At 42.5% G+C, this 24,627-nt stretch overlaps 1 protein-coding gene across 2 annotated transcripts in view; it reads right to left on the reverse strand.

The window, feature by feature from the left end:
* Nucleotides 1–164: 164 nt before the first annotated feature.
* Nucleotides 165–24,627, reverse strand: part of Morc2 (MORC family CW-type zinc finger 2) — a 41,106-nt gene continuing 16,643 nt past the window's right edge. For both annotated transcript variants that reach the window (XM_048449973.3, XM_048449974.3), the window contains exons 5-27: nucleotides 22,796–22,864; nucleotides 22,202–22,292; nucleotides 18,894–19,002; nucleotides 14,817–14,976; nucleotides 14,593–14,704; nucleotides 13,997–14,122; nucleotides 13,378–13,457; nucleotides 12,492–12,574; nucleotides 12,183–12,268; nucleotides 10,958–11,098; nucleotides 10,716–10,870; nucleotides 10,435–10,563; nucleotides 9,846–9,951; nucleotides 9,096–9,228; nucleotides 6,962–7,036; nucleotides 6,494–6,874; nucleotides 5,855–5,986; nucleotides 5,436–5,490; nucleotides 4,784–4,925; nucleotides 4,432–4,653; nucleotides 4,244–4,337; nucleotides 2,479–2,667; nucleotides 165–1,675 (exon numbers count right to left, since the gene is read on the reverse strand). In XM_048449973.3, the coding sequence (XP_048305930.1) occupies nucleotides 1,607–1,675; nucleotides 2,479–2,667; nucleotides 4,244–4,337; nucleotides 4,432–4,653; nucleotides 4,784–4,925; nucleotides 5,436–5,490; nucleotides 5,855–5,986; nucleotides 6,494–6,874; nucleotides 6,962–7,036; nucleotides 9,096–9,228; nucleotides 9,846–9,951; nucleotides 10,435–10,563; nucleotides 10,716–10,870; nucleotides 10,958–11,098; nucleotides 12,183–12,268; nucleotides 12,492–12,574; nucleotides 13,378–13,457; nucleotides 13,997–14,122; nucleotides 14,593–14,704; nucleotides 14,817–14,976; nucleotides 18,894–19,002; nucleotides 22,202–22,292; nucleotides 22,796–22,864 (2,939 nt within the window). In that variant the 3' untranslated portion in view covers nucleotides 165–1,606. The remainder of the gene's footprint in view (nucleotides 1,676–2,478; nucleotides 2,668–4,243; nucleotides 4,338–4,431; nucleotides 4,654–4,783; nucleotides 4,926–5,435; nucleotides 5,491–5,854; nucleotides 5,987–6,493; nucleotides 6,875–6,961; nucleotides 7,037–9,095; nucleotides 9,229–9,845; nucleotides 9,952–10,434; nucleotides 10,564–10,715; nucleotides 10,871–10,957; nucleotides 11,099–12,182; nucleotides 12,269–12,491; nucleotides 12,575–13,377; nucleotides 13,458–13,996; nucleotides 14,123–14,592; nucleotides 14,705–14,816; nucleotides 14,977–18,893; nucleotides 19,003–22,201; nucleotides 22,293–22,795; nucleotides 22,865–24,627) is intronic.

A 24,627-nucleotide genomic window follows, 5' to 3' on the forward strand; every position in this document is an offset into this window, starting at 1 on the left:
AGAACAGTAGGACCTCTGCATAGGAACAAGCAGCATTCAGAAAAGCTGAGGTTGGATTTAGTATATCCAGAAAGTTAAAGATAAAACATCTAGGAAATAAAGTTGTTCTGTGTCTGTGGGTGTTAAGTGAAGCTAAGAACAAAGACAGCGGATATGTAACAGGATGAAGAGGAAGGTCTTGTATTTCACATAAGAATGTACTGAACTTAAGGAGTCTCACCAGTAGAAATTTATGGTAACACATTTTGATTACATGTGTAGGTTAAAAAAAAAAGTATTACCTGCCAATAAAAATGCAGGACCAATTTTCTTTAAACAGTGGGTTTAGAGACAAAAATGGACCACACACTGCCTGGATAGGGTCAACAGAAAGTTGGATTGGGGGTTATGTGCACCAACACAGGAAACCCTTCTATTGTAGAATGTTCCAGAGAACATTCTGAATGATACTCCCCGCAAAACAATCCTGCATCAGGAATTGTCAGATGGGATAGTCTGGGGTAGCCTAGAACCCAAGAAGGTACTTCTAGCCACATGTGCATAGTCCTCACCAATTCCCCATCTTCTGCAAACACCATGGGAGGTGGGTAGATGTAGGAAACAAAGTGTTTTGAATCAGGAGTACAAAGTCACAGTTCTATCTTCAGTGGTCTTCAACAGAAGTGAAGAGTTGGTGGGACCAGAACCAGAATTCTCCCAATGGTCATCAGATGAAACTCTTGCCTTTCCGGTTCTGAGTAGCTGTCTGAAGCACACGGTCCTCCTCCTCACTGTTTCTGAGTATGGGAGGTGCTGGGCTCTCTGAAGCCCAGAGAGGACATAGTAGAAAAGCAGCAGCAAAGGCTCTCCAGGAACTAGCACCACTGAGGAAGCCTCCTCCTCCAGAGAGCTCTTTCTTACCTGCACACCCTGAGAATCTTTGGAGTTCAACATTCAGAGTGCTATCCAGCCCAGCAATTTGACCAGTCAGAGCTGTCTATGTTTGAGCTTGGACAGTGTGGTTGACTTGAGAAATGGCTCCTTCAGCAACAAAGTAGGTGGTGCGTTGGGAAATTTGAGCATCAAGAATCATCTCCAAGCTGTATGGGTAACACAGCCAGGATGATTCTGACAGCTGCTCAGGTAGCCTACAGACCTTCATAGCCCTGACTGGACACCAGGAGATCTGCTACAGGAAGTCCTTCTGATATTGGACCTACTTTGATCACCCCCTTGTTGGTCTTGTAGATCTGAGTCCCTGGGGCCACATACTTTTCATATCCCACTGTTGATCTTCCTGTCCTCGAAGACTCTCCAACTTCAGGTTGGTGCTTGTTTCATTCTATGTCGAGGTTCCAGGAGCTCAATGGCTCAGACTCTGTGCCCTTTCCTCAAGAGTCACACAAAAGAACAGTCTCACAGCAGGCATTAACATCTTCTCTTTTAAAAAATAAATATTTATGTAAACTTAGGGAGGAAGATTCAAGGAATCTCTTTCCCAAAGCACAAATGGCCCACATGAGTCAAACCAAGATTAAGTCCACCAACTCACTAATGAAATACCCTTCCCCAGAAGCTGCTGTGCTGAGAGGCAGGTGTGCAGAGGAATTATCTGCCTCCCAGCTCCTCAGTCCCCTTTGGTGATGAGGTCCTCAATGTAGGCATCCAGCTCGTCATCTGTATTGATGTCTATGTCCTGGAACAGAGTGGGGTGGGGGTCAGCTGAAGCAGGAAAACAGGTTGGGGGTTAGGACTGGGCCAGAATTCAATTCTGTTCTCTTGCCCAGCTCTGTTTCTTGTTCCTGTTTCTAAATCTGTTATCCTTTGTCAGAACTCAATGTGCATGCCCAGGAATGCCAGGTTCTCTGTATCCTTCCACCTAGTGTCTTACCAGGTTCTCTGTATCCCTCCACTTAGTGTCTTATATTGAAAATTGGACTATGCCACATCCCCAGTGATGTTCTGCTCTTGGGTTCAAACCACATACTTAGAGGTCCTGTCTCTCCTACTATCCATAACTCCCTACTACAGCTTAGTCAGATCCTAGTCTCAAATTTCTCTCCAGAGTCCATTCTCGTCTAGAAGCCTCCCCCTGGATTCAGTCTCTCCTTTGTTACTTTACAGACCATCCCATTCGTAGCTCTAGCTTCTCCCCCAGTCTACTGTGTAGAAGAAAGATGTACCAGTCCCCTAAGGAGCAACATCCCACTTCTCCACTACTCAACCCTACCTGGGATCCATTTAGATTAGTAAGAATTTTGCTTATGGCTTAAAGGGTTCTCAAAGCAAACTGTATATGGTCTGTGGGGTCTGGCTGGGACAAGGCCCAGGCAACTCTATCACTTCAAGCCCTCCTGTGAGGACTCAGAGCAGCCAGGGCTGGAAACACAGACTCTTGTGAGTGGATAGTACTGTGAAAAGTCCAGCCTCGCTCTGAGACCAGTTAGTCTAGCTTCTCCAAAGGTTAGTCTAGCTTCTCCAAAGGATTTGCTGGCTCACCTCCTGTACTTTTTGCAGGAGTGCTACAATGTTGGTCCTCAACTTCTGTAACTTTTCCTCTGTCTCACGAAGCTTTCTCTCAGAGGTACGCAAGCTCTCCTCTGAGGCTTTTGCCCGTGAGTCAGCACGACTTTGGTAGGAATGGCACAGATTCTGGAGTCCCACTTCATACTGCTTGAAGTACTCTTTCTGTGGAAGGACACATGATAGGGCCATGAGTTCACAAGTAACTTGGGTTTATTTCAGTGCTAGGGGAAAGCAGTCTTCTAGAACCAGGGTAAAGAGATTTTAGTGGCAGTCCTTTGGGAATACCACAAGGATGAGGATACAATGCACTCAGCAAAGTGCTTAGTAAACTGAAAGGATGGCTTACCTTTCCACACAGCTAAAAAGGACTGTGGAATCATTCTCCTAGCTTAATCACACCTTTCTAACTCCAGAATAGGACCTTCTATATCCAATATCGTGTTAGAATCAAAGAGCTACCAAGTACCTACCAACAGCAATTATCCCCAGATTTGTTTAGTTGTACAACAAAACCTTTTATTATGAAGTAGTTAAAAGTAGTCAAATGCAAATATATTGAAGACAATTATGTTAAACTTTTAATTGTGAAATTACTGGAGAGCACCATTTACATACTGATAAGGAATAAAATGAACAAAATTAAAAGTTTGGTTTTAGAAATTGCAACCAGAAGATCAAAGTTGTGTATTACTACTTTTACAAAAACAAGCTAGATATTATTTTTAGATTTGGACAATCACACTGATTCTCTTTGGGCTAAGCAACAGTGCTTACTGCTGAGGTCCCACGTACTCTGGCTTTTGCTTTGAATTTCACAAGTTGATGCCAAAAGTAACAAGTAGAAGATGTTTGTTCTCCTAGGGCCTCTAGAGAGCCCAGTCTAAACAAGGGCAAAAGCCACAGTCTGGGCTGGGCTTGTTGTGAGACAAGAATGTGGCACAACACCCTACTAAAGTGCCCCCATAAAGGCCAGGGCAGCAGACAAAAATCATCTTGGGTGTTTCTGTAAATAAAGCTTTATCCTTGATGGACGCCTCTGGATACTTTCATGCTATGATTGCAGAGCTGAGTAGTTTTATATACCAGATAGTCTACAAACCCATTATTATTTGCTAACTGGCCCTGGGCATGGTTCAGATCAACAATTCTTTCGGCTTCAACCATAAAGATGCACCATATCATCAAATCTTTCAACCTGCTGCTGCTTACAAAAGCCTCCTGCCCTCGCCTCCTACCAGTCCCCTGCACTTACAAAAGCAAGTACTTACTGAAGCTCTAGTTGTTTTATTTGGTTAGGGTTTTTTGGTGTTTTCCCTCTCTACCAAGTTGCTAAGGCTCTCTGGCCACTGCCATAACATTCACTTCTCTCAGGCTATGGCCAGCTACCTAGTAGCAGCAACTCTACCTCTAGCAAATCTTAAAATGGCAGAAGCAAAAAGCCAGCAGAGTCCACTGGGCTACATGAGTTCTCATGTTCATCTCCAGATACCACCACTTTCCCTCTTCCTCTCTCAAAGTCCCAAGTTCTAGGTATACTGAATCTAATCTCATTAGTGTTACCTAGGACAGATTTGAGAAAAAGAAAAAAGATGCACTTATCCTAAATCTGTAAAGGAGCCTCAAGGGATGAAGCTAGCTTTCTTTCCTGCACACCAGTCCTATCTTCTCAAATCTTCCCTTAGTAAGAAGGGAAGATGATGAGACGGTAATAAGCAACCAAAGGTCAGGCCAGACTCACCAGAGGAAAAGATATTAGTTCTTCTGAATTCATAGCACTCAGCTCCTTCTTGGAGATGGGGAAACTCGGAGGCAAGAAATATCGCAAGCAATTGCTAAGTAGGAAAAAAAGGGAGGGACAGGAATTCAGAATAGCATGGAAAAAGTGAACTATTGTCAGCCCTAAGGAAAAGGCAAAGAAACACAAACCGAAGAATCTGGACCAGGAGGTCAATAGTCTCATGGTTGGTACTTGGAGCAGTAGTGTCAGGCTCAATGGCTAGACCATCAGAGGTAGAGGGCTCTGGCAAGGCTGCAGCCTGTTGGGCTACAGCCTCCTCCTCCTCTCCACCTTCTTGCTGCGTGTCAGGACTCTGATGCTCTGGAGAAGGTGGCTTCATCAGTCGTACATCTTCACTGCCTTTCTCCACCCTATGGAGGACACAGAGCTTATTATGTCTGTCCTAAGCTCCTAATAGGCTGCTAGGAAGGGCATGAGGGTACCGCTTCCCTTTACCCTAGTTAACTTCTGCTATTCTGACATCCCAGAAGAGGGCATTACCAGCGGTCTCTTGGTGTTGTGTCTGTGGGCACATAGTCAAACTTCACTTTCCACCGGACCACATTCTTGCCCATCTCTACAGCTGTGACACGACCTGTGTACCACTCCCGGTTCACACGTACCTCTACATGCAATCCTTTATCTGAGAATTCAAACACAAGTGAAAATCAGAGAACTACATCAGTGCTCCCAACTTAGCCAGTGCTGTATTTGTAAAAGGTAGTCCCCAGATGAGTCCCCCAGTATGCACTTTGAAGTTTGACAATGTGGATTCTTCCATCTGTCATAGAGTCAAGACACAGGATGAGTGACTTGCCAAGGGCAAACACCAAAGAATTTGTGTCAAAACAAAACAAAACAAAGAACCCCAAAAGCAGAAAACCACAAGTCAAGCATGATGGCTCATGCCTTTAATCCCAGCACTGGGAGACTGAGCCAGAGGATTACAAATTCAAGGCCAAACTGGACTACCTAATGCATGTCTACTCAAAAATCTCAAGCATCACAAGTAAAACTAAACATCATGAAGAGAGAGCTGGACCAACTATGGAGACCAAGCCCAGAGAGCTGTTAACTTCAGGAGGAAGCTGCTGACAGTAAAGACTCTATTTCCATTTCCAAAATAGGCTGACAGGGACCTCCTCAAACTTACCTTTCTGAGCCTTCTTGAGTTCAGTTGGGTCATCTTCCCCAGCACTGTCTGAGAGCTGCAAGGAGAATGGTCTATTAGAAGCTTCTTCAAGTCTTTTGTGTTACTGGCACTCATGGTCACCAGCTATAACATGTCTTCTTATGCTGTCCCAGGTATCTACCCTTCCACCACCTTTATGAATAAAACAGCAGGCAAGAAACACATTTCAAGTGATTCTAGGCCCCTAGGTGTACACACACACACACACAGGCCCGTTATTAGAACAAACTTCAAGATCCTACCTGGCCCATGTTTCTACTCATCAGGGTAACAAGAGTCCCTGAGAGGTCAACTAGACTCAAAGCCTCAGGTCATGAACACAATGGGTGCTGGCAGAGGCCCAGGGAGGCAATCCCTATGAACCTCATGTGATCACCCACCTCATTTGCCTCCTTCTTTTCCTCCTTCACAGAAAACTTGCTCCGCTTGCATCTCTCTTTCCTCTTTTCAGCTTCTTCTTCAGCCTCTTCCTCATCAGAGACTGCAAGACTCCGCTTCCGACCTGAGGTGGCCTAGATCAGAAGAGTAGGAGCATGAAGGAGCCCTGTTCAGCCTTCGGATTTTGTACAGCTTAAACTATTAATTGCTTACAACTATTCGAAAGAGTTTATGTCACTTCCTGCTTGGAATTACTCAGTACACATATAAGCAACCTCCTGGTACTTACGCTATGTGGACTTTTGACAACAGTTGTCACCAGAGAAGATTCTCATTTAACTTTAGTCAGTCGAGACCTCCTTGACAAACAATGACCACTGCCATAATCTACCAAAGCTGTCTGTTACTAAGTTAACAAGAAGCCAATGGAGCTGACTCAAGTTTGCAGCAGACCAAGGTTGGGTCTGCTGGGTAAAAAACTCAATGTGTAAGTTCTAAGCAAGTCTCTTGCTATGTGGTCTCCTCTTCTTCAAAGGCATCAGAAAAGCATTAAGATTCAGCGATCCCGGATTCCCCTAGTATGACTTTTCCCCCGCAGCATTACTAATGAGCTGGAACATGGAGGAGGCAAAGTGTCTCACCACAGAATGTTTAACAGGTGTCTCTGGCTTCTTGACCACTGGAGTCTTGATGGTTTTTTGAGCAGGAATCTCCCGAAGGTTCTTGGAGTTTTGGAGTAGAGATGGTGACGGGGGCTGCACAGGAGGAGTGGGTCGGGGTGCAGTCTTGACGGGAGAGTTTGCAGGCTTTCGGGGTGCCTCAGCTGGCTGGAGTAGCCTGGATACACTAGTTTCACCTCGGGCTGCTGTAGCAGGCAGCTTTGGGGGGTTGCTGATAACCGAAGCCTTTCGGAGTTGGCTAGTTGGTCTAGGAGTCTGAACAGCAGGGGGTCTGCTAGGAGCATTCTTGATCACTGCAGGTAAAGGGGGTGACCGAGGACGCTGAGGTCTCCGTACAGGTTCCTAAAAAAAGCCCACAGACAGTGGGAACATTGGTCCTAGCTTAAGACACCAGAAGAGCCCCTCCTCCCTTATGACCCTGGGCTTTACTTCAGTGGAAGGTCTGGTAGTCACTTCTAAGGGCAATTTCTTTAGATCAGCTTGTGAGCGGATGGGTGTGGTTTTCTGCAAAACAAAGGTAATGATAAATTCTTTACAATCTTTTTGGACCCTCACTATGTGCCTGAGACAGTGATCTAGGTCTATTTCTGAAAGTTTGCTATTACCACTACAAAGGCAGTATGTGTGTGCACGCATGTACATATTCATATACATTATATACATACATACACACAGATATACATCTATATGCACACAGATATAAATATAAAGGGTACCTAAGTGACTGATTCAGCAGCTGAGAGACTGGGGAAGTCTTTAGAGTTTCTAAAAAGGAAACCAAAAAGGTGGGAAAGGACTGGTGAGAGAAGCTGGCATGAGGCCAGAGAAGGGAGTGGAATTCAGCATGCTTAAGACATTTCCAAGCCGGGCAGTGGTGGCACATGCCTTTAATCGGGATGTTTTTGGTAATTTTTTGGTAATTTGTGAAATTGTAAAGAGTTTACAAGCCAGGTGGTGTTGGCACATGCCTTTAATCCCAGCACTCGGATCTCTGTGAGTTCGAGGCCAGCCTGATCTACAGAGCAAGTTCCAGGACAGGAGGCTCCAAAGCTACAGAGAAACCCTGTCTCTGTAAACCAAAAAAAAAAAAAAAAAAAAAAAAAGACATTTTCAGTTAGTAAGTACAGACGTAGAAGAAAGGAAAATACTTTTGTAACAAATACAATACAAAATTGGGCTCATTGGTTAAAAGTGCAAATTGGTCTTACAGGGCACCAGAGTTTAGGTCCTATTACCCGCAATCTGATGCCCTCTTCTGGATGCCACAGGCACTTACACACATTCCATGCACACTCTTGGGCATGTACAGGCAGACACCATTTTAAAATAATAAAAATAAATCATTTAAAAAAATATAAAATCATGAAACATTAAGCACACACGAAAATTTGATCAACCTTAAAAATAAAGAATCTTTGCTGATCAAATTTGCAATATAAAGATTCTACATACTGGTAAAATGTGCAAAATTGTGGAGGGCACATGACTGGGAGAAAAGAAGAAACTGGCTGGGATGTAATATATAAGAGAAGAAATACATCGAAAAATGCAAAATAGTACATTGCCTGCAATGTTTTTTTATTTTATTTTCAAATTTTATTTATTTATATTTTATGTATGAGTGCCCTGCATGTACACCTGCAAGCCCACCAGAAGAGGGCACCAGACCTCATTATAGATGGTCATGAGCCACCATGTGGGTGGCTGGGAATTGAACTCAGGACCTCTGGAAGAACAGCCAGTGCTCTTTATCTCTGGGCCATCTCTCCAGTCCCCGAGAAGAATTCTTTTAAAACCTTAACATTTTGTAAACTCTTTTTTTTTTCTTTCTTTCCAAGATAGGGTTTCTCTGTAGCTTTGGAGTCTGTCCTGGAACTAGTTCTTGTAGACCAGGCTGGCCTCGAACTCACAGAGATCCGACTGCCTCTGCCTCCTGAATGCTGGGATTAAAGGTGTGCACCACTACCGCCCGGCCTGTAAACTCTTTTCAATTTCACAAATTACCAAAAAATTATTATGCACTAAAGATAATATATGTATATATTAAATGTACATGGGATGGTTGCCTATGACTACTAAAAATTATATAGAGAGGTTAAGTGTAGGCCTTCATGCAGAATTGGAAAGAGCTACTCCAGAGAATCTTAAGTCTAAGACCAGCCTGAAAGGTAAACTCAATGAGACTTAAAGAAATAAAAATAAATAAAATAAAAAGAAACGGGTTTAAGTGATATAGCTTGCCTAATACATACGTAGACAAAGTAGTTTAATTCTTATTGGGAGGAGGAGGCAAAAAAAAAAAACTATTGAGTTAGTGGTGATTTCTTCTATGATAGGATATTTATTTTTTTGGAATGCTTAAACTTCAGACCAATTTGGATATATAAACAAAATAGTTTGTTACCTAAATAATCAACAAGGTGCACCGGAAAGGTGTTTGAAATTCAGGGTCGCAAAACCTTGGTGTGAATACATGGAAGGGACAAGAAAGCCTCTGAAAGCTTCTATCCTGGACAGACTGCTGACACAGGCTGGCTCTGCCCACTTGCTCACGACCGCATACCTGAAGAGCTTCTAGTTTTTCCTGCTGCTGGCGAATTTTCTCTGTCAGCTGCTTCTGCTTTTCTTCCTGTGTCTTTAGGTCCTTTTTTAATGTCCCCAAGGGAACCTTCTGCTTCTGTTCAGAAGCTTCACAGCTGTAAAGAGAAGAAACTGGTGGCAAAGCAGCATTCTGATAGGACAGAGACTTGCTGTATTACAACCACCAAAGAGCTTCCAATGTATAAAAATGGTATGTTACAGGACACATTTATTCATCCTTCTTGTGCATAAGCCATGTGCAGCACCACTGCCCTCAAGAAATACTCCAAGAGTGGAGGGAACAGTGATGGGGCTGGTAAATGTCGAGTTAGCTTTACTGTCAACTTGACACAGCCTAGAGTCTTCTAAGAAAGCCTGATTGAGGAAATGCCTAGATCAGACTGGTCTGTGGGCATGCTATGTTTGTTAGGGATTGCCTTGTTAATTGATGTGTGGGAGCCCCAACCCACTACAGATGATATATCCCAAGGCAGGCAGTCTTGAGCTGTACAAGAAAGCCAGCTAAGCATGAGCCTGAGTTACTGAGCCAGTGTAACAATGTTTCTTCATGGTTCTACTTCAAATTCCTGACTTCTCTAAATGATGGACTGTACTTGGAAGTATAAGCCAAATTGCTTCTGCGATGTCTGATGTTCTGTGATGTCTACACAGTAACAGAAAGAAAACTGTAATAGGGAGGGAAGAGCAATCATAATCCTTGTTAAAGACTCACCGGTCCTGCTCAGGATCGGGGTTCATGGAGCAAACCCAAGTATCAGGATAATCTTTTTCTACTGAACTCAGCTGGAAGGGGAGTGTCCTCCATTTCAGACACAGATCTGCAAGAAAGAAAACACCCCTCCCTACATGTCAGCCACACCTATCAACAATTACTGGAATCCAGGCTCCTCATCTTAGCAAAGATGTCCTGGACTTTCAACACTAGTACAAAACTGATACATTTACCTTATGGACAGAGATTAGAGCAAGGATTAAAAGTATTATGGAATCTAAATGCCACCAGCCCTTCCGTTCTCTAGGCTCAGTCATTTATTCATTCTAGATACAACATGGTACCAAACTTATTGAGCCTGGCCCAGCTGTGGTATGAAATGTCTCCAAGGTGGTGTGACTGTCCACATCATTAAGAGAAACTGGAGAACTAACACAGCCTCAAGATTGTGCTCACAGAGCCATTGCCAAACAGATCCTGTTCCTGCTGGAAGCTATGTTTATGAATATTAGTTAAGTCAGAAGGCCAGCAGGAGGGCACAGATCCTAACGATAGGAGCTTGGAGAAGAGTTCCCATTACTCAACTCACCACACTGGATAGTGGTTGGGATTTCCATAGCCCTCCGGCGTTTGAAACGCAGCTCACTGGATGGAGGTTGGTTCCAGTTGGCAGAAAGGTAGCCAAACTCATCCCAAAACTTGATGATTCCACGCTGGGCTAGAAGGTGAATGCCCACACACATTACATCAGAAGAAAGCCTCATCAGTCTCACCATCTTCCTAACTGATAAATTCATCCTCTCAAGCCATAAAAGCATCTTAAGGCTCAAGATAAAAGAGAGGCTGAGGCCTGGCTCCCAGTCCCATTACCAATGGCGATGTCCTTCCAGTACTGTGCCAAGTGCTCCCCCATTGCTCGCAGTAGATGCCGGTACTCCTTAGCATCAGCGAAATCCTGCTTGTTATGTGTAGGTTCCAGAACCAAGTAGGGCACATCAACAACCCCAACAACCCCACCACATGCCCTGCAAGGACAAAGAAGTCACAACTGTCACCAAAACTCTTTTGCCATTCACCCTGGGCTGGAAAACCTCTCCTAGAGCAGTACTCACATGCCCCCTTCCAGCTGTGGGCCCACTTTCTCATACATCTTGATCAGGCGACTACAATTGTAGATAAACATACCATCTAGGTCCCGGTGTTCAATATTGACCCCAAAAACAAAATTCAGTTCCTTGGGTTCTTTGAGTGCTCTAAAAAAGAGGAAAAAAACAAAAACAAAACCCATCAAGCTTATTAACTCATTAGCACAAAAACAATATGGTAATAATGGTGTGTTAAGATTTTTGAGACATGTTAAAATTTTCCATCTCCATTAAATGTGTGATTTGACTTGATAAGGATCTAAACTGTTCAGTGTATAAACATTAGAATTCTGTTTTTTTTTTTTAAATGTAGTAAAACAGAGATGATTGAAATCAGAATGTGGTGCTATGAAATTGCTGCAAATCTCTGCAAGGAGAGTTAGATAGTAGAATAAATATAACATTATAATCATACCATCCTCAAAATCCCAATTATGTAACAGCAATAGTTCGGTTTGTTTAGTTTTGTTTTTCAAGACAGAATCTTAGAACTTGCTCTGTAGACCAGGCTGGCCTCAAACTCAGAGAAAAAGTCACTTGTTTCTGCCTCCTAAGTACTGGGATTAAAGGTGTTCTCTATTACGCCTGATTTATACAACACTAAGAGTTTTAAAGGCAAAAAAAAAAAAAGAAGAAGAAGAAGAATACTTAAGAGAAGACACTCATATGACATGTCAAGAAAATCTTGGGACAAGTTAGAGTGAAGTGACCTGAAACTTCTGCTTGTGACAAGGAAACAACCTGGACTTTAGCTAGGAATTCATGCCCTAGGGCCTGAGAAGCTCTACACAAAGTTAAGGTCAGTGATCTGATGAGTTAGAACCAAAAGGCACAACATTCAATCTATAGTATCATTCTACATTTATAATGAGTAGAGAAATTATGAACATATAAAAAATAAGTACACATATTTTCATAAGCATAAGGGAGTTTCACATTTTTTATTTAAATGTATATTTTCCAAGTTTTACACAATGGGTATTTTGTACAACATTAACAGAAAAGTGTAAGAAAAGGACAGCAGTGTGAGTTAAGTGTCAGTTCTGCCTGCCTTCTGCAGGATCAAAAGCGTCTGACCATTTGCAATCACAGCAGTGATGCTTTTCTCCAAGTAAACTTGGCAGCAAATGGCAACCTGTCAGTGTAAATGCTACATAATTTTAAAAGCCCAAAGGTCTATCCAAGTACTAACCGCTGCTTGGCATCTTTGATCCTTTTCTTGACATCAGCTTCTCTACGCAGGGTGATGGCTGTATTCTGGACCTGCCGCAACATCACCTGCCAATACACAACCAGTAAGAGGGGGAGGAGGTGCTCTATGCTACACTAAGTAATATGATATCACCTGGATACTAAAACACACCTGAAGATTACACCTTCTATAGAAAAGTGACCTTAACTGGGGACAAACTTCAAAGCTGTATTTCATTTTACTAAGGTCAGGACACTGGATTCCAATGACATATATGGAAGGAAAGAGAGTTTGAGTCTAATGACTTACCCTAGAGTCCCGTGTCAGGTCTCCACCCATTCGTACTTCTAAAGTTCGAGCTTTGCTTTCTGCCTCACGAGCCTTCTCTTCAGCTAAATCCAGAAGAAATGAAAAGTTCAGAACTGTCATCCAAGAAGTGCATACTAACAACAAGGGTCACATGGGGCAGCCTCTGGGCCTAAACTACAGAACTGCACCAGAAAAAACAAAACAAACAAACAAAAAGACAAAACAAAACAACGACTGACACTCAAAACTGTCATGGACAAGATGGTACATCTTATATTTACAGTAATCTGTAAACTACGGCAGGAGGATCATTGAGTTTGAGGCCAACATGGGATATAAAGTAAGTCTATCTCAAAATCATAACCCTAAGCAAAGCATTATTTATACTTCCCTAAGTTTCACAAATGACTTAAAATAGTTTAAAAAATTATTCAATGGGAATTCAACCTTCAGCATGAACTGAAGCCTAAAGAATGCTTTAGACAATCGCCCCCACCAAAGAACTCAGAAAATTATAATTATTCCTGGGGAGAAACCTTGAGATTTCTGTCCTAGAGTCAGGACAACCTGAAGCAGTATGCAGTATGAGATATTTCATCTGGTCTTGAATCTATACCTGGCTTGATATCTGACTTAAATAAGAATCTATAGATGTGTTTTACGCCACTCTAGTCCTGCATTAAATCTTATAACTAGTGCAAGGGGAGAGTCATGTCTAGAGAGACAACAGGGCCGATGGCATTAGAGAGCGAGGAAATTAAAGAGGGACTGGATCTAAGTAGGAGAACAGCCTTGACCCAGGCTAAAGAACAGCCTCGACCCAGGCTTTTCATACAAGTGGTAGCCCCAACTTCATCCCTCCTCCTAACACAGGAAGTAGCATTACCAATCCGTGCTACATGCTCTGCTTTCTTCACTTCCTGTTCTGCCCGAGTCTTGAAACGGCTTGATGTATACTTGTACATTCTGAAGAGTAGAAAAAGCAATCTGAGGGCCAAACAGTAGTGGGGCAGGTAGCCAACTTGAACAGCTCAGGAAGTACTCTGCCTCCTCGTATGTGTTGCTGCCCTGGCTCTTTGTGATGAAACAGAGCCAAGCTCATTTTAGAAAAATGATTCAAATCATTATTCAATTTGTCCCCGGTCTCCTGATGCGTCTTTGGTGTTCAGCAGGGATCACTAATCTTATAGCAGGAACAAACCTCAGCAATAAGCCATGGTTTCTCCTTTCCTGTAAAGGGTCTATGGGCTAGGCCCCTGAACTTGAGATAAGACAGCTCCCTGTGCCACTCTTCACATCTCAGAAGGCACATCCCTGAACCAGCCTGGCCAACCACCCAGCAGCCTGTCTGTCACTAACGTCCTTACCATGGAAAAGACTCTCTGCTAAACAGGTACAATCAGCAAGCAGTGTTGAGTCTTCATACTGCACCATCCTAACATCACCCCAGAGAACTGTGGCCAGGCCGCATTTCTCAGCCCAGATCATGGTAGCTAGGCTCTTACCTGGGCTTATACAAGCAACAGGAGAGTCTCTTGGTCTGCACCTTGTGTCCATGAATGAAGATCCTCATCCGTGGATCAATATAGAGCACAGCAGCATAGGCTCGGAAGGAGCGTCGCTCTGGCTTCCTGGAGATAGCAGGAACTGAGAGGTACTGTCTTCACAACAATGTCCAAAGCTAATGACTTCCTCTCTGCTCTGCAGTTCCTCACCTTTCATTTCACATCCTGGCTTCTCTTGACACTTTGACCAGAATGGCCCCTCATCACAGGTACTAACTACATCCTGCTCTGTCATGTCCCTAGCACAGGTGCCCCACAGACACCTCAGCTGGCTCTTACAGGGAACCCGGTGCAGTTTTGCCACTAGGACCCAGGCCTCAGTTTCTTATATCAAATGAGAGAGTTGGAACAGGGAATCACTAGTCTTTGTTTTAGTTTCACTGAGGAGCCACTATCCTACTATTAAGCAGTGAGGAGCTCTCAGCTCTATCAATACTACCAAGAGAAAGCCATGAAAATGATTTTTCATTTTCCCCCAAAGTCATCAAGGAGTAAAAACCAGTTCCAGGGCCTGCCACCATTCCAGCCATACTCACGTGCCCTCTGGGGAGGTCTCTGCCATCTGGATGTCTTTTGGATTTGAGATTATATCTAGTTCTGGTTCTCCATTGTCCATGAGTTTGAGATTAAAGATGATCACCAGTGTTCCTGGGGAAACAGAAATCCTTTCTCTCTGCCAGCCAACCATGGCTCATTCCTACATCACCAGAGGCTCTAGGGCTCCCAGATTCTCTGGGCTACGTGTCCAAAGCCTACTTACCACTATTCCCGGGAATCTTCATGAACTGGGCCATAACCTGCTCCTCAGTGTGGAAGGGAGAGTACTTGTAGACGAGCTCTGTCTCAATGGCAAACTTCTCCACATTGTCTGTGACAGGTTCCCGTGTTCGAGCATTCCAGGTAGGCAATGGGACTATCACCTTTGTTTTGGGTGAGCAGAGATGAACACTGTGATTGGGGATCCAGAACCACCTTCCCCCAAACATGCAGCTTTCCTGTCTCTTCAGTTGTGTAGTCTGGCATCAGCTGCGGCTTCTGGTCCTTCCCTAAATTCTTATCACTATGCTAGTCTGTGCCTTGAAGGTTTCTGTGCCTACCTGGGATGTCTTTGGCTACTTCATTAATTTGGTAAAAATTCTACTTTTACCACTAAGGGAAAATACATTTACAATTATCTAGCTAATCTAGAGACACAAAATATAACCTCTAACTCAGCAATTCTACTTCTGGGCAAATATTCCCAAAGGAACTTTTACACATATTTACCAGCATACATACACAGGAATAACTCAAATATTCACTACAGAGTGTCTAAACTGAAATAGTCTATGGCAATAAAAATGAACAAAGGCACAGCCACAAACATCAACATGAATGAACCTCACAAACACAGTATTATCTGAAAGGAATACAATTTCTATATTGTCGGTCCATGTGTACATGTACAAAAAACTAATACAGACACACTAGTGACAAACAATGCCTCACACCTTCCCAAAAAGGAAGTGATGATCCTTAAAGTTATCAGAAGGTGATTTCCTCAGGGGCATACTGAGGACTACACAGATCAGGTGTTGACAGGGGACTTCTAACTTTGGTTTATAATTATGACTACATAGGTGTGTACTTTATTGTAATAATTCCTCAACATATATGAAATTTGATTTTATGACTAATTTCTTTAAAAAATATCCCCTTCAAATATCTTCCCTAGTGGCTTCATCATTTCCTCATCCCTTGCTCAAAGCCAGCAGTCCTTGCAGAGCTCAGCATGGGTTGGCTGAAGGGATTCTCTGTGCAGCTAACCAAATGAAGCACCTCATGAGTTCAAGCCAATTGCCCCCACATAAGACAAAGGAATTCAGTATCTTAATGCGTGCCTGGGTGATAACTCGTTAGGAGCTCCAACACTGCTGGTTTTCTAAAGAAGCTTCATGCTGAAGTCATTCAGCACAGGGGCTGGTCTGGACACATTCCTCCTGGGCTGAAAATGATCTTATTTTGAAATCTTGGCAGAGTCTAGACTGGAGTACAATCCAAAACAGTGACCTTCTAGCACCAAGTAAGGAAAAAATTTCATCTAGCTTTTCTACCAAGGGAATCAAGTTCTATTTGCGTTCTGTGAACTTGTATCTATACCTTCCAATTTTAAGCAGTTCCAGGTGAACCAATTTAAATTACTAACTCTCCCTACTGCTCCTACTTGTCATTTCTCCTTCAGCTTTTATGTCACCATCTCCCAGTTTTCTTCCTAGACTTTTTCCTCACACACACCTTTGCCTGCTTAGTTCTCAAGTCCTTTTCTTGCTCCACTTTCTTTCTTTTTTTTTTAAATATTTATTTATTTATTATGTATACAACATTCTGTCTGCATGTATGCCTGCAGGCCAGAAGAGGGCACCAGATCTCATTACAGATGGTTGTGAGCCACCATGTGGTTGCCGGGAATAGAACTCAGGACCTTTGGAAGAGCAGGCGATGCTCTTAACCACTGAGCCATCTCTCCAGCCCTCCACTTTCTTTCTTAAGTGATCTTATTTGCTACCAATAATCCCAGAGCCTAGGACAGAGGATGTAGAAAAACAAAAACAAACAACAACAAAAAAACCTCGAAAAGAAAGACTATTGCCCCAAATTCCAGAATTTACTTTGCATGCCCCAAACTAACTTACATTGTCCTCTCTCCATATTGTCCCCTTCCATTCATTCCCCAGGTAGTGGTTCATTACCTCCAACTGCCACAACAGAACCTACAAGTCTCTTTAATCCTTTCCTTACTCCCTCCAATAATCATCAAATACTGTACCACCACAGTCAGTCAGGACCTCTCTGCTGGTCCACTCTAAATCATTCTAATCTAAACACTGCGAAGCAACCACAGAGACTTTTCTAAAGAGATTTTGATACTAAGAATTGCTTGATTAAAATCCCATTCATTCAAACAAGGCCCAGAGCATCAGCCCAATCTCACTATGTCCTGTTCTCCAAAGACCACCTCTCTCCCCAGCACCTCAGGATTATTAAGAAGGATGCTTTCCATCATGTCGAGTGAGGTAACCCAGACCCAGAAAGGCAATACGTACTCACTCATAAGTGGTTTTTAAACATAAAGCAAAGAAAACCAGCCTACAAATCACAATCCCAAAGAACTTAGACCCTAAGAGAGACATACATAGATCTAATCTACATGGGAAGTAGAAAAAGACAAGATCTCCTAAGTGAATTGGGAGCATGGAGACCATGGAAGAGGGCTGAAGGGGAGGGGAGAGGAAAGGAGGGGAGCAGAGAAAAATGTATAGTTCAATAAAATAATTAAAAAAAACTATTTAAAAAAAGGACATTTTTACTGACTCCAAGACTCCTTCACCAAAAAACATCTTCCTGTCCTATCTTCTAGAAGTTTGCTCTTTATAGCCTCAGTATATCTCTCTCCAAATATGCTGAATAGGGTAACAAACCACACCGAACAGGTGAACAAGTCGACTGACTAGATAAATAAAAATGGCAGAAAAAGGTGCCTGTTTTAACATCAATTAATCTGCCACAAATTTATACTCAGATTTCAAGAACACCAGTATGAATTCAATCACTGCTAACCAACAGAGCGAACTAGACTGAACTTCTCAATTGGACCATCTACTTATGTGACAGCTATGAATTTCTTTCCACACATCCTAGATCGCTCTCAAGCTCTAGCCTCTATTACTCACACCTGAAAAGCTGGCCAGATCTTCCCTACTCCCCCAGCAAGAAACAGCTCTTTGACAAGTACAGTGGTATATGCCTTTAATCCCTACATTCAGGACGCAAAGGCAGGTGGATCTCTGTGAGTTTGAAGTCAGCTTGGTCTACATAACAAGTTCTGGACAACCAGAACTACACAGTTAGACTCTGTCTCAAAAACGAAAGAAAAGTTGTTCTTCAGTATTTGAGTCACCAAACCACAAAGACAATAATCTAGACATCTATAATTAGGTAACTGCCTAATTAATTACCAAAAAAGTTTTTTTAAATGTATATGGATGTTTTGCTTGCTTGTATGTCTGTGCACCACATGCATGCCTGGTACCCACAGAGGTCAGAGGAGGGTATCCGATCCTGTGGAACGGGAGTGGGTGCAGGGAATTGAACCTGGTCCACTGAAAGAGCAGCTGGTGCTCTTTACTGTCAAACCATCTTTCCAATCCCAATATATTCTAAAAGTAAGATTTATTTCTAAGTCTGTCTTTCAGGACAGTAGTAATCACTGGGGCAAGGAAGCAGCTCTTAGTGAGAGCAGGTGAAAGACGCTACTAACAATGAGCTCATACTAATGTCTTCCAAATACTTACCTGCTTCACAACCTGCCTGGTTAGGGATCTGACTCAAGGCTTCTGACATGAGTTAGATCGACACAACACATTTCCTCAAAAATAAAACGTGTTCACAACACACTCCACAAAATAATCCTCAGAGGAGAAAGACACTGATGTTCTATTATTACCATCAACTATAATTTCCAATCAGTTAGAGACGCTCAAAATACCGGCCTGAGTAATAGTTCTCCACAGACTGGGGTATCTTGCAGATAAGGAGAAGCTTAGAATCCAACTCTCACTTCTGGTCACTTTACAGTCTCTCAGAAACAGAAAAGCTGTTGTCTTTGCCTGGACATTTCACTTCCTCTCACATAAAGGTATTATCTGCCTTACCACCCTCCAACCAATGCATCCACCCATCTCATCCCATAAGAGCAGGCAAGTGCTTCAATTCTACAACTTCAAAGAGCTCAGCTCAGAACAACAGATAAACTCAGTAAATGTCAAGTGGCAACTCAGGCCACAAGGATAAAACCTACTTCATCAATGCCTTCTTCCTCATGAAAGGTACGAGACAGGAAGAGGCAGGTCATGGTGTCCTCCTTCTTAGTGAAGAGAATAAAATCCTTCCCAATGCGCATTGAGCCCCTGAAAAAGAAACAGAAAATAGATCACTCTCCCAAGGACTCAAAGCTCATCTGAAAAGGGAGAGCACCTTCTTGGCACAACTGAGTATGACCAGAGGGTCCTCTTCAAAACCAATGGTCCGACTCCCAAGGGATCCCACAGCCTTTGTCCACTCGCACTCAGCCAACACTCCTTGCTATGCCCTCCTAACGGTCTCTAATTCCTTAGTCTATAACCTCCTTGAGCAAACTTCCCTTCTCACCATTCTTCTAGAATATATTCACTCAAACAACAAGCCCGAGGTTAGCTCTCCTCCCAGCTTACTGCCACAGTCCTAACAAGAGAACCTGCTTGAGCTCTAGGTTCATGGGGTCTTCTGTGACACCATCTAGTTTAACTCCAACAGTGGACACCCTGAACACATCATCTTCTTTTTGGGCAACACCCTGTTCCTATGTCTTTTTACTACACTGTCAAGAGAAAAGTCAAAAGATGACTTTCACAAGTCTTTCAAAAATCAGCATGAATACAACATTTATCAAAACACAAATGCTAATTTTTTTAATCATGATATCAAGCCCAGTTCAAAATTTGATCTTTGAAAATAGTTCAAAGAGGAGTACATCCATGTCCTGTAACTCTAGCCATTCTTGGTTTCAGAATTGCTTTGCTACTTTGAGCTAATTCTGATATAGCCTTGAGTTCGTCTTCTACACGGCAGTTTGGAGCTTGGCATACAGCAGAATGGTAGAACACTTGCCTAGCATGTGCGAGGGCCTTGGTTCAATCCCTAGAGAAAAACAAAACTCATCTGGTAAAAGTCTAAATGGAATCAATGTCAATGGCTTCCTTCCTGTTTGGCCATTTCAACCCTCTATTGGAGCAGGCAGAGACAGGCTTTTTTAGGCAGCACAGGACGCATAGAAGGACTATCTACTTAACAATGAGGTTGTTTAGCTCCATTTTTTCTGAGCAGCTTCTGGCTATTATCTCATTAGTCCTTACAATACGCCTGGGAGTAGACAATGGTAGGAAGCCTCATTAATCTCTATATACAATCCTGACTGGCATGCCAGGCACACAACTGAATTTCATGTTGCATTTCCCAAGCACTCAGGAAAATTCCCAAGACACTATATAGATGCTCTGGGGGCTATCAATTCTCCTTTTCCTGAAGATAGGACTACTTTTCTTGCAGGTTGTGGACAGCACTGCCCTTACTCAAACTTGAGTAGACTTTCTTTATATCTCTTTTTTGTTTCTGTTTTTGATCCTGACAACAGGGTCTGATTAGCAGAAACCCCAAAACACCACCTTTGCTAAACCCTATTCTCACTGTAAATCACCTCATGTAACTTCTTAACTTTGAACACTAGATGGCTCCAATTCATAAAAGCCTCCAAAACATGATGATAACTGCACCCTAACTCTGTACATGTTCTTTCTCAGTCTTCTAAGTACTTTCTGAGTCATATTTTACTGACTCCTGGGGAGAGTATCAGCAGTTAGAACCTCATTTTCTAGGTTAGGAAACTGTCAGAGAGGTAAAGCTGAGTCTGTAGAACTGGAAGGACTAGATGAGAGCTGACTCTATTGGAGACCTCTGTTTTTACAGGTCTTAGATTTTCAGAATCCTCTGGGGAAGGTTCCCATTGTGATCACAGTCTGGGAACTCTCAAAGCAATAACAACAAGTGATCCTAACTATTTGGTAAATATGATCAATTTGCAAGAAGCCACAACTTTAGTGACTAAATGGCTGGATTGAGATCTGAACCTTTGACCAAAGTCAAAACGACAGTCCCTGTCATTTTCTAATCAGAAAGACCTGGTTCATATATTCACTCTTCAAATAAACACCCTTATACCATCAGGCAAGTCATTTCACTCCTATACATCTAAATTTCATTGAGAATGCTAACAAAACCCACCCATCACAGGCTGAAATGTGGTTTAAATAATATCTTCCATACAAAGTTTTTAGCCACAGTACCTTCTGGCACATGGGGAGTGCTTATTATTAACATTCAGGTCCTTCCCTAAGAAGAAAGCAAAGCCCAGGAACCAGGGCTCTGGTTTCTTTGGAAGCACTGTCTTCTCCACACCCAAAGCACAATACACACGAAGCCCAACTGAGGCTGTTGACAGATCAAACTACCACCTTTTCTCACATAAAACAACACACTTCCACAGCAAGACTGGAACATGAGTCATAATCTCATTTGCACAAACTCACATTCCACTAAATTGTATTCCACTGAAAGGTATGTACAGCTGGAGGTGAGCACTTCAGAAACAGAAACCTTTTCCTCAGAGCTTTACTCAAAAACCAGAACAACTAGTATGGGACAATTCTGTATTCTGTCAATTAGGTCTTAAATAAACCCTGATTGGCCAGTAGCCAAGCAGAAAATATAGGCGGGACAACAAGACAGGAAATAGAGGCGGGACAATGAGAACAGTAGAATTCGGGAAAGGAGGAAGCCCATTCCTCCGCAGTCCTGTCCAGATACCAAAGATGATGATGATGCAGGATGTGACCTGCCCCGCTGAAAAAGAAATTGAGCCATTCTAACATATACTAGAATAATGGACTAATGTAAGTTATGCGAGTTAACAGAAGCCTGAGCTAATGGGCCAATGAGTTTATAACTTATGGAGACCTCTGTGTAATTTTCTTTGGGACTTGCCGGCTATGGGGTACCAGGCGGGACAGAAACCCCAACAAGCAGGACCTAATGCTACAAACAACACATTCTAAGCACTAAACAAGTGGGAACCAAGGCCAGAGGGCTATCCCAATAGACTGAAGGAATAAGATGGGTCTCCTACAATATGGCCTTAGAGGATGCCCACACAGGGCGCTCCAGAACTGCCCTTTTTATTCACTCTGGGTCCCCAATGTCCGGCACAAGCATACTGATATGCTGTGAAGTGACTCCCTTGCCATCTCAAATACACCTCAGTCCAGAAGAGAACCACCCACATTTTCAAACACAAGATAAAAATATTATTCAATAAGGGAAGAGAGACAGTTCTAAGAGAACAGTGTTTTAGATACTCATACTACTCAAACTACTGAGAAAATTTAGCTAGATAGTTGGTAAACTACCCCCAACCATCACTTCTTTCTGACTCTCCTGCTGCTCTAGAGTTATAGTCCTAGAGGGACATCATGTGATTTTGTGTTCAGCCCTACAGCAGGCTTCCAATATACATACGATTTTAATCCATTGCCATACTGCCCAATTTGGGTGGACTCAGGAGTTCGCTTGGCCGACTTCCCAAACTGGATCACACTGGCAGCATCACCTAAAGTGGTAGATAAGAGAAATAAAAAGTTAGCATTTCTACCCCAGACTTCTCAAATCAAGAGATGTGAGTCATGTTAAATATAAGCAAGGCTCTGTGCCAACAAAACCTCTCTCCAAGGAAAGTCAGCCATGAGGCATAAGAAAGTAATCCTTGCCTAGTCCATCAATACCACCACAGTGCCCCGTGCTGTTACTAGAACATGGTAAACAGTTTCAGGGGAAGAAGGCTCAGTAGTGACGGCTCCAGGATGTTGTGCAAGCTGATAAACACATTGTCAAGAGACAGGTAATCTAACTGATTTCAGATTGACATTCCATGTTGTCCAAACACCTCCTATGTTAAGACAAGACCCGGCAAATATACAGTGTAATAAAGCCTGAGATGTTGCAACAGGCTTCTCATTCCCTAGGTGGATCTTCTAGCCACAACAGTGAGGTCACAGAAAAGCAACTTTGACAGTAAATTGTTATATTCTGAAAACAGTCACCATAACCACTTACTCGGATCCATTCCTGCTCCATCATCCAAAAAGCAAAGCATAAATCCTCCTCGAAGGTCATCCCGCCTCTCTGTAAAAGAAGCAGCTGCCATTATTGAGCTGTTACCACTTACAGGGCGACAACCTGGATACAGAAAGTGAACCAAAGTGAAGCCGGGCATAAAAGGAAGGGTTAGTTCAAATCTAGTTTCTCCTAATAGTACTACTAAGCTAGTGTGAGTTAAACTTCAGGGCTCTTGAGGACATGAGGCTTCTCTAGTGCTTTCTAATTCACAAAAAGGCTTCATGAAATCTACTAGAAGAGACCAGTACTTAACATTCAAGATCACTGAATATGCATATCTTTTTATATATCTTTCTTTCTTATATATTATATCTGTTTTTCTATATACCTTTTTATATATCAACATGATATACTATTACATCTGCCCAACATCATGAAGTCCAAGTCACTTAAATAGTCTATTATGTATTATCCAATCAACTGTTCAAACTCAACAGGGTACCTTCCTTTGTGATTTAAGTCTGAGGTAACATTCAATGATGCCACATGTTGTTATAAGCACAATGGTGGCAGCTGCCACAAAAAGATTAATTACTATGTTTATATATGATCACCTCTAGACTAACTGCAGATTGTGAGCTATCTGTATATCTGTCATATCCCCTCCTAGATATGGGCCCTTGAAAAGCGAAATGACACAAGATGCAGCAAGAGGTTCTTAGTTCTGGGATAGACCTGCTTGGTCAGAATTACAGACCTTTAGCAATAATATTCAGCACAGTTTTGGCAGGGATTCCTAGCCAACAAGAAGGAAACACGACTCAAGACTGTGGCCTACCATCCCAGTAAAGAGATGAAGAATTATCTTAGTAGCTGCCTTATACAAGCACCATATAATAACTCATAGCTAGTAGTAACAATAAAGATTCTCAAATAAGAAAAAAGGCTATACTAATTTTCAAGGTGCCTTTTAATTCAGTGAAAACTACGTAAACAATGGGAAAACTAGTCTTGAAATGTAGATATCAAACAGAAAAGGGAGTGAGGAAGAAACTGAAGCAGGAGACCCAAACAAACCATGTAAAGAACCACTAACATCAACCTCCCCAGTACAGATGTTGTTCAAGGTCCACTACTCAGCACAAGAATAAAAGTAACACACCTACTAAAAAAGAAGCTGTATAAAATAATATAGGGTCAAGGCCCAAGGCTACTTGGGAGCCTAGTTCCTAGAGTCCAAGCTTCAGTTCACTTTGTACAATTATCTATCCTGACAAATCTGTTTAAAATGCTTCCCTCCCCCAGGGTAAAACTAAGTGAGTCATGACTACACTCTGCTAAATAAACAAAATAACACAAATTAAAATACTATTTTAGATGGGCCATAAACCACAGGGACTTATAAGTATCTCTCAATGTTCAGGAGGCTGAACCCTCTTTACAAATGCCTCTTCAAAAGTCCAGAGTGAGGCTCTTCTAGAAGATCCTAGTAGATAAGAACATTTCTTCCTATGGTAGCACTTCTAACCAGAACCTAGGTCATCCAAGTGAAACGTGGCAAGCAAGAACAAGGGTTTTTTGTTCTTGTTTTTAAAGTATTAAAAGCTTCCCAAGTTCCCGTCTGTAAGAAACAGTTAAACAAAGACTCACAATGGATAAGGTACAGAGCATGTGGCAGCAGCGTCTTAGCACCTGCCCAGGGACATTTGCTGTATACTGTCATAAAATTATGAAGACTGTCTTGGGATCTAAAAACTGTTTTGAGCTAAATACCACTTGAAAAGTTCCCAAGACCACTGAAATACCTTGAATAACGCCCCAGAAGTGTC

Source organism: Myodes glareolus, chromosome 8 (assembly GCF_982192425.1).
Source record: "Myodes glareolus chromosome 8, mMyoGla1.1, whole genome shotgun sequence".
NCBI classification, from domain to species: domain Eukaryota; kingdom Metazoa; phylum Chordata; class Mammalia; order Rodentia; family Cricetidae; genus Myodes; species Myodes glareolus.